Source organism: Alexandromys fortis, unplaced genomic scaffold (assembly GCF_014885135.2).
Source record: "Alexandromys fortis isolate MF-2015 unplaced genomic scaffold, M_Fortis_MF-2015_v1.1 scaffold_88, whole genome shotgun sequence".
NCBI lineage: Eukaryota > Metazoa > Chordata > Mammalia > Rodentia > Cricetidae > Alexandromys > Alexandromys fortis.
The window spans coordinates 7,452,329-7,468,360 of record NW_026067961.1 but is presented as its reverse complement, the minus strand read 5'-3'; the positions used below and the strand labels follow the sequence as shown (position 1 = coordinate 7,468,360).

General features: G+C 46.2%; 1 protein-coding gene across 5 annotated transcripts in view; it reads right to left on the bottom strand.

Annotated features, from left to right (window-relative positions):
- Positions 1-16,032, bottom strand: part of Vps13d (vacuolar protein sorting 13 homolog D) — a 221,120-nt gene that overhangs the window by 114,553 nt on the left and 90,535 nt on the right. For 3 of the 5 annotated variants that reach the window (XM_050153110.1, XM_050153115.1, XM_050153112.1), the window contains exons 40-49: positions 13,963-14,068; positions 11,800-11,952; positions 10,060-10,195; positions 8,695-8,742; positions 6,033-6,183; positions 5,686-5,896; positions 4,191-4,438; positions 2,351-2,542; positions 1,958-2,084; positions 356-498 (exon numbers count right to left, since the gene is read on the bottom strand). In XM_050153110.1, the coding sequence (XP_050009067.1) occupies positions 356-498; positions 1,958-2,084; positions 2,351-2,542; positions 4,191-4,438; positions 5,686-5,896; positions 6,033-6,183; positions 8,695-8,742; positions 10,060-10,195; positions 11,800-11,952; positions 13,963-14,068 (1,515 nt within the window). The remainder of the gene's footprint in view (positions 1-355; positions 499-1,957; positions 2,085-2,350; positions 2,543-4,190; positions 4,439-5,685; positions 5,897-6,032; positions 6,184-8,694; positions 8,743-10,059; positions 10,196-11,799; positions 11,953-13,962; positions 14,069-16,032) is intronic. The other 2 variants (XM_050153111.1, XM_050153113.1) reach the window with 2 other exon arrangements.

Below are 16,032 nucleotides of genomic sequence, written 5' to 3'. Positions count from 1 at the left end.
CCTCCCACATCTGCCCCAGGCCTCCTGTCCACATCTGGACTGTCACTCAGCGTTCTCTTTCAGTCCCAGGTGAAGTGTTCTTACCTGCTTGCGGTTTCTAAGTTTGAATTAATGTGTGGGAACACCATAGGATGGGAGTGCTCTAAGTGTTTACTATTCCCCTGAAAAAAAGGTGTTTCATAGAACATATCTATAGAGATATTAATCTAGCGTTCAGAGAAGAGATATAGGACCACCGTCAAATCAGAAAACCTGCACTTGCTGCCAGGTCAACATGCATGGCTGGTTTACTCATGCAGGCCTAGGGTCTTTGGCCAATGGTACCAGTCCACCCTCAGTCCCAAACATAACCCACCAATGTTGTAGATGAGCCCCGGGCGGTTTCCTTGCTGGATGACTTTCAAAGCTCGGACACCACTGCCACCATCCAGGGAGAAGCCCTGGCACCAGCCTGGCATGCCTTCTGGATGAATCCCTCTTCCGATTCTCATGGTGCAGCTATGATGGGTAGAAGAGCAAACATATACACATCCATCCACAACAGATTCCGAGTAAGGAAACACGGGGGCTGCAACCCACTTAGGTCTTTCACACTGACTCTCAACGCTATCTCCTGTGGACCCCTAGCACAGTGAGACAGTTCACTCCAAAGGCAGCCACAGCACAGCAGTGGATGAAAAGACTGAGAACTGCAGCTAAGCACTTTGGGAGGAAACACTAGAATTCTCTATAAACCTACCACATGCTACAATCTCTACCATTCCCTTAAAATCCGAAGATTCAAGAAACCCCCTGAGAACACACTGTAAAGCAAGGCAGCTGAGGGAGGTCTTTCTGACAACAAGTATGATCACAACAGTAGAGCACTGGGCGGGGCTTGAGTCTCTCTCTCATCAGGGAACAAAGACTCCAGGGTGTGTGTTCCAGCTCTGCCAGTAAAAAACAATGTGCCTCAGTTTCCTCACAAGATTTAATAGTATTTCCTCCCCTCGCTGAACCACTAGAGGCCAAGGAGAATGCAATGAGATGGTCTACAGGAAACCGTTCAGGAAATGTGACTTCCACATGTAAACCAAACCGTGACAAATGCCAAGTCTTAGACCTCAGTCTGCCTCGAGAGAGAAACGGCTAGATATCCGGCTGCGTCTCCTCCAACAGCCAGAACTCTGAAAAACTGTAACCTTACACAAGACTCAGGCTGGCCGTGATAAACACATCGTATCCATGGGAGAGCACTGGAGCCACCTAACAGTGTTGACTGGAGTGACCTGGGGCTGCCTGGCGGTGTCCACCAGAGTGCCCTGGGGGCCACCTTGTGGTGTCCACCAGAGAACACTGGAGCACATTCCTGAGAGGTTTCAGCAGTGCCCTACAGATGGAGGTGAGAAACATAGGACACGCCCATTTTCTTTAGATTGGGGCTCTAAACACCTGAGGAAAACTGAATGCCAAAAACAACAAAAGTGAATTAATGTCCCTATGTGCCTTAAAAAGACACCTTGCTTAACCTCACAAGTGCTTCCCCACTCCAGACCTCCACGAATTTTAAGACGGAAGAACAGCACACTTGGGGGTCTCAAAACCTCACACAAACAATCTCAGCGGGATTCTAGGACTGCCTAGGACAACCCTTCTCCTCCCTAATCCATTCCTCTCCAGGTCTCAAAACTGCTAGCAGAGAGAAATGGCAGTAAAAAGAGGAGGATGCCCAATCTCTCTTCCCTGGCACAGTTACAAATAAAAGTCCTACTTCAATAAATAAAACTACCTTTCATTGCAAACTCACAAATGGTTTATTCTCAGTATCAAATAACATATAACTTGGGGTTAAAAAAAAATACCATTAAGTCAGGGCTCCACTGCTTCCAAGTCAGGCCTGTGGCCTACAGGACAGTGCTACGTACACAGGTAGATCCCCCACCAGCTCACTGGCCTTCCCATCCATAGTCACACTCACAGGTTTGGCTGCTCTTTGTCAGCATAGCAGAAGAGGAGAGGGCTCAGGCTCCGGGCCAACTCATGCTCCTCAAACTGGCCTGCAGCATCTGTCTTTGCATTGTCCTGTCTGAAGATCAGTGGTAACCCTTTAGGAAGGAGGGAAAAGTTTATAACGTTCCCACCCAGTCTCCCAGGGAAATATGCAAACAGCAAAAGGGGGAAAGCACCTCAAGGGAAGCAGGGAAGGGAGTTCCAGCCCACTGTCTACAGAAACCTACATGGGCAGCTTGACTACAGTCAGACAGACAGTAGGGACTGCTAAGGTAATGTCTGCACTGGCTCCAGTTAGTCAGCTGACAAAGGCATCCAAACGCCCAAGCCAAAGGTCTACCTGGATGGTCTCCGGGTATACCTGTTTTGTTGATGAGCCAATATGGCGCGGAAATGAAGATCTTTAAGGACCCTTCTGCGCGACATGCAATGCGGATGGTAAGGTTGAGCTGCCGCCGGTTGATGTCATAGAGTCGCATTCTGACCATGTAGTTCTGGGTCCCAGGGGGGATGAGCAATTCTTTACAGAGTGGGAAGTTCTCCAGTGATACCCCTAAAGGGACAAGACATCGATTTGCTGGACTTGCACTTGAGTTTGTCAAACACAGCCAATAATAAACTAAACTGGAGTCCTTTATAGAGAAATCACTGAGATCTACGTGGTAGAAACCTCAAGGCCACTTTCATCTCGTTGGATAGGAATAAATATGAAGCAAACCAGAGCCCAAGAGACACATTAGGAAGTCTGTGTTGTAGAATATTATTTTAACTAGGCAAAGGTGTGTTACATTTTGTGGATTGCGTTGGGTGGGTTACTCAGTCTAGGGGTTTGTAACCCACCCTGCAATCAGTTATTCCAGGGTCTCAGAGGGGCACTACCTGGAAGGGAATGAGCTAAGACAGAAGGAGGCCAAGCAGATTTGTCAAAGCCTCCGTTTATTAGGGACAGGTTACAGTTTATATATGGTAAGGAATGGGGGGCAGGGCAACTGGATCTCGCCGCGTGTTCCAGGTCACATAGGCCAGGAGGTAGGCCAAGAAGTCACAAGTTGCCACACCTGGTTCCCTGGATAGCTGGAATGTGAGGCGGGTTCCGCTAACAGATTAGCAGTTAATTGGCTGTGGGGCAGGTTCTCAATCAAACATAATTATGGGTGTGAGGTTCCCTGCAGACTCCCCAGGGTGATGGTTTCTGTAATGATTTTTAGAGGGGAAATGGCTCCTGACAACATTTATGTTGCAGAATATTACTTTAGCTGTGTAAAAGTGTGTTACTTTTGTTTGTGCTGCATTTGTTTAATTATGTAAAGATAATGTTGCACTTTTCCACCTTGCCTGCCTAAGGCACCTGATTGGCCTAATAAAAACCTGAACAGTTAATAGCTAGACAGGAAAAAGGATAGGTGGGGCTGGCAGGCAGACAGAATAAATAGGAGGAGAAATGTAGGCTCAAACAGAAGAGAAGAGGAGGAAGGAAGGGGAGTGGGAAAAAATACATAGTTCAATTAAGAATGAGAGAGAAGGAAACAAAAAGGGACAGGTGCAGGGCAGGAAGCCAGGCAGGTGCCACCAGCCACAGAGAGACAAAGAAAGTAAGATACACAGAAGCGTGTAAAAAGCTCCAAGACAAAAGATACAAAAAGAAAGGTAAGAGCTAGTCAGAAACAAGTTAGGCTGAGATCCACCTGCCTCTATCCTTCCCAAGTGCTGGGATTAAAGGTGTGTGCACCACCTCCTGAAGTTTACTATTCCAATCCTAGAGTTCCTTGAAGGCCCCAAAACAGTTATGGTTAGTGACGTCTGCTTGGTGTTTGAAATGCAGCTGTTCTCTACCCTGACCCTTACAAATTAAAGTTAAGGAGCAATAAACATTGCAACCTCGATCTCTGCATCAATAAAACGGGTCAAATAAGTGCTGCTATAAGGATTACATGAGAGCGCAGGTAAAGAGCCTGACTTCGGACATTTGCCTCTTCCCATTCTACAGCTAGGAATACGCATAGCTGAAAAGATGCAATTACTCCCTACACCCACACACAACAAGGGCTCTGTTGACTACTGCACGGCGAAGTCTTTGGCTCTGAGTCAATTCACTGAGATATCTCATGCAACTTTCTTTCTCCAAGGGGCTCGGAACGCTCACAAAATACTCCTTGGTATTTTTCACGATGTTACTATAAATGTTGCTAGGACAGCCTTACCCAGTTCGATATTCTGGGACGTATCAGCCGTGGGGAGGGCTGCCTCTTTGCCAGGTTTCAGGGTCCCATTAATTGGCATTCCTTTCACATAGAAGTCAAGCTCACAGGGCAGCAAGTTGCAGATGACCACTGTTGGTAGGAGATATATGGTATGCCCAGGCTGTCTGAAAATCTGTTTTGCACTGTCAGAAAATATGTTTGAGGGCATGTAATCTGGATAATTCTCTTTCTTTATGGCTACACAAAACCTGTGAAGACAAAACAGTATGAAAAAAATGTCATCCTGAATTAAGAACTGGAATTTGTTTCTCCTTAGCCAAATAACATTACAACATTTCGGGTCAGCCAGATAGCTGCAACCTTTAATGAAAATACATGGACTGAGATATGACACACAGTAAAATGTATAGGTTTTGAATTCTGGGGATTAATGGGCATTAGCCATTATATGCTCCTGTGTGACCATCATTCCATACAAGCTAAAGACTAACGGGCATCGGCCATTATATGCTCCTGTTACATTCAAAATATTTTCTAATTTCCTTTGTAATTTCTCCTTTGACCCAATGGTTATTATAAGTACAGTTTGATTCCCAAATACACAAGGTTTGTCGAGGCATCTTATTGCTGTTGATTTGATCCAATTCTGTTATCAGGATATGTATTCTGCATGATTTCAATTTTTAAATATTTATTGATCTTAATCTTATGGCCCAAGAGAAGGCCTCTCTTAAAGAATGTTCCACTCATACTTGAAAATAATATAGAATCTGGACTCACTGAGCAAGGCACTCTCTGAGCATATCCCAACTATAACGAGCTGGTTGACAGTGTGACGGGAATCTTAGCTATCTTTCATTTCGCCAATTGTGATTCCACGTGTATGCTCATCTATTTCTCTTTAGTCTCCCTACGACTGGCACATTTAGTCTAAGTGTCTGCTAGAACTCTTCATACTATGTTTGTAGTAACTTTGTAAGTTTAAGCTAAATGAATGCCCATTTTTACTCTACAAAAAGTATAATAGGGAGCTCTTGTCTGGATGGGGCTTAAAGTCTCTGAGAGCTTGAAGGCAGCAATCCACTGTCTCTTCCAACACTGAGCCCAGGAAGATGCCTTCACATACTACAGAGGGAAACACAGGTTTAGATGGTGAGGCAATTTTGTTAATGTGCTCAATAAAGTCAGCATCAGGCATGAATCTTGACTTTGAAATTATTCCTGAGAAAAAGTCCCAGGCCCGGGAGCTCGCTTCCCAATTTAGATTTGTCTTTTCTTCCCTTTCTGTACTCTGTTTGTACAGATGCACAGATATGGCACCTGATCCGATGTGGCTACAACCTCCTGTGGTTGTTCCCCCGAAAAACTTTAACTCAAGAACTTACCAAATGAGAACTCAGGGTGTTAAGCAAACACAGAGGACTTGCTAAGGGTCTGCAGAGGCCCTGCAGAGGAAAAGCCAATGCCCAGGCACCCATCCCAGAAGCATACACACCTGAAGAACCGGCTTTTCTCTGTGTCCATGGAATGGCACTCCCGTTTGCTGCTGCTGACCTCTGCGGTCTTCACTACGTTGGTCCAGTGAATGGGAGCCTTACAGAAAAACACACCCAGTCCTTTGGGTCGGGCCTGAAGCCTCCAAGAAGTGAGGTGTAGAGGCACAGCAAATGAGTCCCCTGGCATGATAGCGGGAAGCACCACTGGTTCTGTCACAGGAATAAGGGATTTAGCAGTTGCAGAAGATGGTCCCCACCTCAAGGCTTACTATGTATACTGACTGCATGGGGACAGACAGTCACAATAACAGTAGAGAAGACCTAGCTCTACACCATCTAAACGTACTGTCAGGAGCTGAGGGACTGTCCAACCGTAGTTCCATTGGTGTCTCCAGTCTGTTCTTTACAATGAGGGCAGATCGAACCGTGATTACTTTCCGTGCACTGCCTTCCATTGTGACAGCAAATACCACCCGCACAGGTGGGAGCGAAGAGAACTGGGAAAGAGAGAAAGAAAATAACTGTGCATCTGGAAACACAGAGTTTGTGAATTCCAGAGTGTAAGAAGTCTGGAGCACTTTGTCACCAAAGCTTTTCAGGAAGTTATTCTCCACCCCAAACCTATTTCACCTCTAAAGTGAACAAGCAGGCCATAAATATTGCTAAACATGAATACTATTATAAAAGAGGCAGGACTGCTTGGTATGGTGGCACATACCTTTAATCCCAGCACTCGGGAGGCAGAGGGCAGGCGGATCTCTGTGAGTTCGAGACCAGCCTGGTCTACAGAGCTAGTTCCAGGACAGGCTCCAAAGCCACAGAGAAACACTGTCTCAAAAAACCAAAAAAATAAAAAAATAAAAAGCCAGAGATAACTCAGTGGTTAAGAGCAGTGGCCACTGTTCCAGAGGAACCAGGTTCAATTCCCAGCACCCACATGGCAGCTCAGATCTGTAACTCCAGTTCTAGGAGAGCTGCCCTCTTCTAGCCTCCTCAGGAACAAGATATTTACATGGCACACTTACATACACACAAGCAAACACACATATAAAATACTTAAAAAAAGAAAATAAATCTTTCTTTAAATCATCAACTTTTAAAATGTCTATAAAATAATCTATACAGATATAACACCACAAAGTATGTCCCAAGAGAAACCACCAAGGCTGGAGGTATCCGGGCTCAGCAGTGGGGTATTTGTGTAGCATGCAGGAGACCCTGGCTTCGATCCTTAGCTCCACAGAGAAAGGGAGGGAGGGTTAGGCCCAAGACTCCAGATATAAAGAACTTCAACTGAAGTAGTACTAATAACCTATTCAACTTTCCAAATTTCCTATGAATTAGTAAAAACAAAAAGAGGCTGCAAGCCCTCATTTAAAAAAAAAAAAAACTGTAGACAAGACTTGTTTTCAGCTATCCTGAGGAAATAAGAACAGTCATCTGAAGCAGCTGAAATCAGAGACACTGAGGTTGGACCCTGCAAGGCACTAAATGGTTTCCCTTGCATGGCATCTCCCTCCCAAAGTGAGGCTGAGAAAGCATTCCCTGAACACTAACAAGGGGCTGGTCCTACCCAGACACACACACAGAGACAGAAAGAAGTCTGCAGAGGCTTCGACCTGTCTGTGAAAAGTACAGTGTGCAGGAAAGTTCTGTGTTTTGGGGACATTCCTCAGCAATGTGTGACTTTTTCTCAGTGAGACTCTCGTGATGACAAAAAACCTAGTATTGTGTTCAAGAACTTTAAAAATAAGCTTCCTTCTTCATCCTAACCCTCCAGGTTCTGCTCCATAACCATGCCGTGGTTTCATCTGTTTTGCTTTTCATGTAGCCCAGGCTGACTTGGAACTTAATATGTACCCAAGGACGGTCTTGAGCTCCTGCCCAGACTCTACTTCCCAAGCACTGAGATTACAGGCATGTCCAACCCTTACAAACAGGATGCTAGATTTAGACTCAGTGTGAGAGGGAAATGGTTCATCATTGCTGTTGGGTTGCATTTGCTGTCCTAAGTTCCTGTATATTCACTTACATACAAAACCGTCTACAACTGCCATACAGAAATATTCATTTAAGGATGACTTCCACATGAGATACGTCGAAGAGGATTTCGAAATCACAGCTCTTAGGACATACTGATGAGGCTTCTTTGCCACAGAAACATATGATAACACAGCCAAATGCTTCATTCTGCCAACCTTATTGTTATTAGAGCAAACTGTATGAGAATCATCCTAGTATCCAAAATAACACAAAGCAGAGTGCTGCAAAGTCCAAGTCACTGACATCAAGCCATCTTTTCTGGTGTATTTTTGGGTTTCTGGTTTGTTTTTACTACTACTTTTATTTATGTGGATATGTGTATCTCAGTGTGAGGAATGCCATGCATACCACCACCTTCAGGAAGCCAGAAGAAGGAACTAAATCCTCAAGGTTGGAGACACAGGCAGCTGTGAGCTGCCTGACATAGTGCTGGGAATTGAACTTAGATTCCCTGAGCATCTCTAGGCCCCTTTCTGGAGTGTTTTTCAGGAGCACAAAGTAATCACAAATCACCATCAAAGCTCAAGCCTTCACTGGTCCAGTCCCCAAGGAACACACACCAGAGCTTCCAGGCCTACCTGAAACTTCAGTGCCTGGGATCCACAGGCACAAGAAATCAAAAAGGAAAGCCTGGAGCATGTCATTCATGTCACTTTGCAATGATAGGCGGTCATCTAACGACTTGTATTTCCTTGCATGGCCTTTGGACCAAGCACAGACAATACACAACTGAACCAGGGAAAACGTCTAGTTCAGGTGAGAAGGAAAGGGAGGCCTTGGAGGCACCATAATTCTCAGCAATGTTCACTAATTTAGAGGAACCACGAGTAGGAAAAGGTAGGATGAGTGCCAGGCACACACAGGCCGCAGAGCCCTTGACCATCGAGAAACACAGCCATGTATAATCTCAGCGTGGTACACACACTCAGTAAGCACAATGATGACAACAGAAAGATCATACTCACATAAACCTGGGGATGTATGATATTTGTTCTGCTGCTTGGGCTGCCAATCTAAGAGAGAGTCGCAGAGTCAGAGCGTCAGCACAGACCCACAACAGCAGGTGCAATTACATTCGGTGACAATCTAACTGCCTTGAGCGGTGCTGAAACTATTTTCAGGCACAGTATGTCTAAAGACAACACGCTACGTCCTGCACAGCGGGGAGAAAACGGAGGTCAGTCTACAAACGCCTAACAGCTGTGAGCTTCCTCCAGCGCCCAGCGATGCAATGGAAGGCATGTACAGGGAGTCGGTCCTTTCACTGCCTGGCATGAATTTAGGCAGAAAAATAAAGAACTGTTTGCTCCCATTGAAGATAGGTGGGGTACCAGAGAGAAAGAGAGAGACCTTAAAAACAAACACCTATGGAATGGTGTGCTCTGAAAGTATCTCTCTACAGTTTCTACCACATCACTGGTGCCCATAAATAGTCATCTGCCCAGCAAAGCATGAATATGGCACCTGTATCACCTGGACACTGGCCTCAGCCTACGCCAGCAACTAAGGAAGCTGTCTGCATCCTTCCCCAATGCCCTGCAGCCCCAGGACCACAGACCAGGGCGAAACTAGGAAAGGACATATGAACTCGCATGATCAGATAAAAAGGAACAATGGTCACCTCTGTACCTCATTGCCACACAGGATTTGGTGCCTCAGAGTTAAAAGGATCACAGAAGAGTACTATAATATGAAACTGTATATAAATTGTAAAACTTTATAATACATCAAAAACAGTCAAGATAGTTCACACCCTCTGACTTAACCACGCCCAGATCATGTGCTGTGTGGTCAGGCTTACGATGGTCACCCTGTACCGAGCATGTACAAATTCTTACCTCATCTCTATCCCCAACACAACACAGTATTAGCAACCATTTCCACAGCACTTATGGTACTAGGTACACCCTAGGTAGTCTAGAGAGAATTTCCAGTTTACTGGAGAATATGCATGACTTGCATGCAAGCACTATGCTACCTAACACAAGGGATTTGAACACCTAAGATTTGGGTATGTGAAGGACAGGTAAAGTCGTGAAACCCATCCCGCAGAGACACTGAGGGATTGCTGTATTCAAGTTTCCAGTCTGTAAGGAGTCAAGAAAGAGATCTACCTACATGAGATAGCACACTACTGACAAATGTCCACCTTGTTTTCTTCTGATGGCAACCACTGCCTGGCTTATCTGCATGTTGATTACCAACCCCTACCCCGAGCCAATAACCCAATGTTCTCTTCTTAGAAATAGTGGAACAAAGCAGTTCCCTGGAGCTGTGTGACAGTCTGGCCTGGCAGGGTATGACATTAACACCACACAGCAGCCACTCACCGTAGAGGAAGAGGAATTTTTGTCTGGTGCTGCATACCGGAAGAAGGTCCCAACCTTGTCCACAGACACTGGACTCACTTGCTCCCAACCATTGACTCGAACTTGCAGCTGATGGATGCGCAGGTCATGAGTATGTCTGTCAATCAGAACAGAAAGGGTCCAGTCTCAAAAAGGAAGGAAATTAGGAGCAGAGACTCCAATCTGATTTATTGTATAATGATGTAAATGCCATCTGGCTAAACCTTCTCAGCACCAGCTAGTGAGCAAGGTCAAGAAGAGGGTTTAACAAGCTTTTTTGCTGGTGGCAAGTAGTGAGAAGTGGCACGCTTGAACCAAGGGGCATCTGCTCTCCTCTCATAAAAACCATGAAATCTTGTATGCTTGCCAGTTCTCTCTCAGAAGCCCCTACCTAGCTTTCATGAGATAATGACGTCAGAGCTATCAGTCGAGTGGGGCAGTCAAAGTATACTAGCCATTGAGTCACGCAACCACACCCTTAGGGATGCATAAGCTTTCTTATTTTGAGTCCTTTGTTGGAAATTCTACTCCTCTCAGGAACACATCCAGTCGTTTGGCTCAGACCCTACATAACCACAAGCAGGCCTGGGAGACAGAGCCCTCGGAGTTACAGAGCACTAGTGCTCAGCTGAAATTGGAGCAGCAGGCAGTGGGCAGAACAGAAGGAATGGGAGGAAATTACACGTTTAATTCTATTTTAGATTTTGCCTAATTCAAGCCAGAAGGCTGAAATGGGGAACTGAACTTGAGGCTGACAGGAAGGGAGGAGGGCGGCATGGGGTACAGTGTGCCAAGGAGAAAATGCCAAAAAAAAAAAAAAAAAAAGGCATTCATTTTGACGAGTTCAAGCAGCACAGTGGGTTACAGAACACAGACGTGACACCAAGGTCAGGCCCTCTCTAAGGCAAGAGGCAAGGCTTATTCAAAGTCACCATCAACAAGAGCCTCATGAAGGACAGGACATTCCGGAAGTCTGTCCAGCATAGTGATTCCACCCCCACCTCTATAAGACCTCCAGAGACCCAGACCTACATATTCAAAACCCTCGCCAGACAGGACTAGCCTGTGCAAACCTGCGCAAGAGTGCTTTGTTGTGAAGGAGGTTTGCACAGAAGCAGGGGACTCAGGCCTGAAACCAGTCTCTTCCACTTCAGCTTGCTCCTGAAATCAGTCCGAGGCTCAAACACTAAACCTTCACCTATTTACATCCATGACAGCCTTCCCATTTAAAAATACAGTGAGATGCCTTGCTGGACATTCTATTAACTTGTAGGAAACAGACTTCCGTATTGTGCCAACTCCAACTCGTCTGGCTGGCTGCTGCAAGAGTAACCAGGCCAGCAGTGCCCCTTGATATTACACTGCATCCGATTGCTGCCTTACTCTTACTGCTCTGTATCCTGAGCCTATCTGCTTTGAGAACCTGTCTAGAATAGCACATGGACACCTGGCCAGGATACAATGAGTGTTAGGATGTAGCTAGTCTTTTCTCAGACTCTGAAATACTTAGTTAATGCTTCACACATAGAATGAATGGGAATAGAAAGAAACGATTTTCCAGATGGCATGACAGGCTATATTTTAAGAGGAAACAATTGACATTCAAAGTATCTTTTCACAATAAAACACTCAAGTCATGAATAAGTGAAAGACAAGACACCAAGGACAAACATTTACATCCATGTCATGTCTTTCACAGAAGGATAAACAGTCAAAGTTTACCTGTGTCTTAACTTTCCTCTGGCTTCAAATTCAAAAGGAATCTCTTCACCCGTGAGGACTTCTCGCCACTCACTGACATTGTGGGCATCGTCCAGAAGCGCTCCACTCCCTTCTGGAGCCACCCCGGGACTCCCGCTGTGAGACAGTGCAGCCCTGGAATCAAGTCAGATGACAGGTCGTGCTCCTGCCTTGCTCTCCCTGCTGCCTCTCCAGTAGCTCTGAGCCAGCGGGAAGAAGTGGGCTTCCTACAACTGACTGGCTGCACTGGCACGACACACCCTGCTTGTTCTTTGTGACCCAAGAAGGTCAGTGACTTCGGCTACTTTGAGGCTCGGTTACAACTTCTCTGACTGCTTGGAAATAGATTAAAGTAACGGTGAGCACAGCAGCACATACTTACCAGCTCAGCTGAGGAATGAGGGTGAACGTAAAGAAGCTTACATGGCGAGCTTTAGGCCAGCCTGGGCTACATAAGTGAAGTCCTGTTTCAATGTCTTCTAATTTAAAGTAAGTTCATTCGTGTATGTGTATGGTGTGTGCATCTGTGTGTTACATTATGCACATGTGTGTATGTGGGGGTCAGAGGTCAACATCAGGTGTCCTCAGTGAATCTCTACCTCGTTATCTGAGACAGGATCTCTCTGTGAACCTGGAGCTCATCAGCCGGCCAACCTGGCTGTCCCTTCAGCTTCAGGGATCCCCGTCTTCACTTCTTCTTTTTTTTAAAAAAAATATTTGTTTGTTTATTTGCTTATTTATTTATTTATTTATTATGTGTATAATATTCTGTCTGTGTATATGTCTGCAGGCCAGAAGAGGGCACCAGACCCCATTACAGATTGTTGTGAGCCACCATGTGGCTGCTGGGAATTGAACTCAGGACCTTTGGAAGAGCAGGCAATGCTCTTAACCACTGAGCCATCTCTCCAGCTCCCCCCACTCTTCACTTCTTAGTGCTGAGACAACAGGTACACTACTATCTATGTTCAGCATCTTACAAGTGTGCTGGATCCAAAACCACGTGCTCATGCTCACACAGGAAGAACTTCACTGGCTGAGCCATCTTCCCAGCCCTACACATCAGGTGTTAAGGTGCTTGCCTCACAAGCACGAGCATGGGAGTTTGATCACCAGAACCCATGGAAGAATCTGGGTGTGGTGGTGCATGGATCCTAGCACTCCTCCTAGGAGCAGGAGACAGGATCCTTAGAGCTGAGTGGCCAGCCAGGCTGGCCTAATCAATAAGCTCCAGGCCAATGGGAGACTCTTTGTCAAGGGAGGTAGATGCATCCCTGAGGATAGCATCCAAGGTTGCTCTCTGCCCCTGCATACACACTCACATACATGCATGAGCACGCACGCGCATACACACATACACACATTCACCCACAGCCACATTCACACACAAGCACCAAAAAGAAAAGAAAGAGACCCGTGAAAGCTGTTAGTATCCAGCCACCTGCTCCAGCAGTGAGTCTGGAACATGTAAACCAAGGCAGGACTTTCTAAGAGACTATGCTGGTGACCAGCAAGAATTTAACTGACATGAACTGGTAAATAGCAAAGTCTTAGCCAAAGTACCCTCATAGCTAGTAGAAGAAGAATGTCATTTCAAATCAGCTGACAGTCACTCAATTCTGCACTTCATGAAGCTGAAAAGCCCCCCACCACCCCGTATTCAGAACATTGAGCCAACATCTAAGCAGGCAAAGCTGTCAGCTAAGCTTTGTATTTAGCTTAGGCGAGTTCTCATGCCCTCCTGAGTCCACCCATGCTATCTGGGCCAAAGTGTGCTCTAGAGACAAAAACAAGAGTTCAGGAGTAGTGTTGGAGGGTATTTCCAAAGCAGGCTCAGAGGAAATATGCCAAATACTTAGTTTTGTGACCATATATAGCTTCTTTAAAGAGTGTGGCACCTAAGGAGACCTGGAATGACTTTTCTCTCACCCTGACTGTGAACCTAACGCACAGCAGGTCAAGATGAGCACAGCTCCACTAGTGCACACTCGGAACTTCTACCACCACTCTCAGGCCATGAGTTACTGACTGAGTCACGTACAAGCCCAGAGGCCTGGAGCAGGGGCCAACCTTGCCCTGCCAGGTAGCTGCACAGAAGCTGCCAGGGATGTAAGCAGCTCCAGAGACAGAAAGAAAGCACCTTACCTGGTGGGTGTAGTAGTCAGGGTGGCAAACCACAGTGTGCATCCCGTGTGGTTCCGCAGAGCGAAGGGGACAAATGGCTGCCGGCGCTTGGGGGTTTTCACCTCTGCTGTGACAAACAAACAAAAAAGACTATTAATATCTACTGTGTCTTCATGACAGAAACCCTCCTCCGCCTGGGGACAGCACCCACAGCTGCCTCCTGTGTGAAGACGGAAGCGAGAAAAGGGACCACAGGTTTGTTGACATGACAAAGATTTGCTGCAAGATTTGCTGGCTACTGTGTGAACCCCCCCCACACACACACAATACCCACAACTCACATGGGTCTTACTGCTGAGAAGATGGTATCAGAACCTGACCTGGTTTAAAAAGAAAACAAGACTGAAAGGCGACTCCTTCCAGTGCATTCTCAGCACTAACCCTGGTGGAAGCCCATTTCCTCTTCTAGTGCTGTCTTCAAGATCATGCTTTCTGAAAGCTTTTAAAATGAAATTTTAGGTCTCTCTTCTTTTTAGTGGGCACTGTGTCTGTGCATGTATGTGCAGGCATGCATGCATAAGTTAGTGCTGATGATCTTTTCCTCTGTCTTTCTTCACTTTATTACTTACTACTTATTTTAAGACAGGGCGTCACATGAATCTGGAGTTCACCGACTGACTGACTGCCGCCTGTCCCCCTCCAACACCAACACTAGGATTATGGAGACATACTACTGAGCACAGTTTTTCCATGTGGGTTCTGGGATCAAACTCAAGTCCTCATGCTTACACAGAGGAGCCAGTCCCCTAACATAGTTCCCTTTTTAACACAGGCAACCAGCTAGATACTATAAGGCAGGCACCAAGGAGGCTGCGAAGGCAGCATTTCACACAGCTGTTTCACAAAACAACCTCTGATTGGGAACCTGCAGAGAAACAACCACTGCCAGAAAATAACATAACCGGATTCTAGGGAGAGGTGAACTGATTCTCAACACTGATAACTGTCAAAAGGCTCTCCAGTATTCTTAGGACCTTTCTGTGGTCCACTCTGACCAAGGGCCTGTCACCTCCAATAACCATACAAACCAAGTGGGAGGAGGCGGCAGGAACTACCGGGCAGTGACAATCCACGGTAGGAAGGCAGCTGGCTGAGGAGCTCATAGCACATGGACACTGATGACCACAGCAGGCCCCATGGTTCAGCCATCACTTTTGTTTATCCTGAAGGCACAAAGACAGCCACAACGTCGGTGGAGGTGATGGGGGACACACCTCAAGGGACAGCAAATGCTAGCAGTGGAGAACCAGTGAGGCTGAAATCATTTTACAGGGCCCCATGCTTCCCACAGACAAGACCAAGAAGATAAACCACATCTGTGGAGCCATGATGAACATGCCCTGTCCAGCCATGGCAATCATCAGCCTATTTATTAAGATTCCATCATATTAAGAGTCCATCACTTTCTCTGGTGCTTGCATTGTGGCAGCTTTACAAAGAGGGTGGGGAGGGAGTGATGACTGCCAAACAGGCAAATGCAGGTTAACACAGGTTCTCTCTGGACAATGGAAACTCAGCAGGCCCTACAACAGTCATCTGCGAACGACGAGAGCAGTCCAGAGCAGTGGTTGTCAACATGTGGGTCAAGACCCACTCTGGAAAACCTCTGTCTCCAAATTATTCACATTAAAATTCATAACAGTAAAAAAACTACAGTCATGAAGTAGCAACAAAATAATTTTATGTTTAGGGACCACCACAACTTGAGGAACTGTACTAAAGAACACTGGAAAGGTTGAGAAACACTGGTATAGAGGGTGCTCCAGTCCTGCATCATGTGGGGATACTAGTGAGGATACTGTTTGCCTACTACTGTGCTCACTTCCATCCCAGGGACCTCATTTGGTTCCCTAGGTGCTCCTCCAAGTTCAAGGGTTAAGAGGCGCCGGGCGATGGTGGTGCATGCCTTTAATCCCAGCACTCGGGAGGCAGAGGCAGGGGGATCTCTGTGAGTTCAAGACCAGCCTGGTCTATAGAGCAAGTTCTAGGACAGGCTCCAAAGCCACAGAGAAACCCTGTTTTGAAAAACCA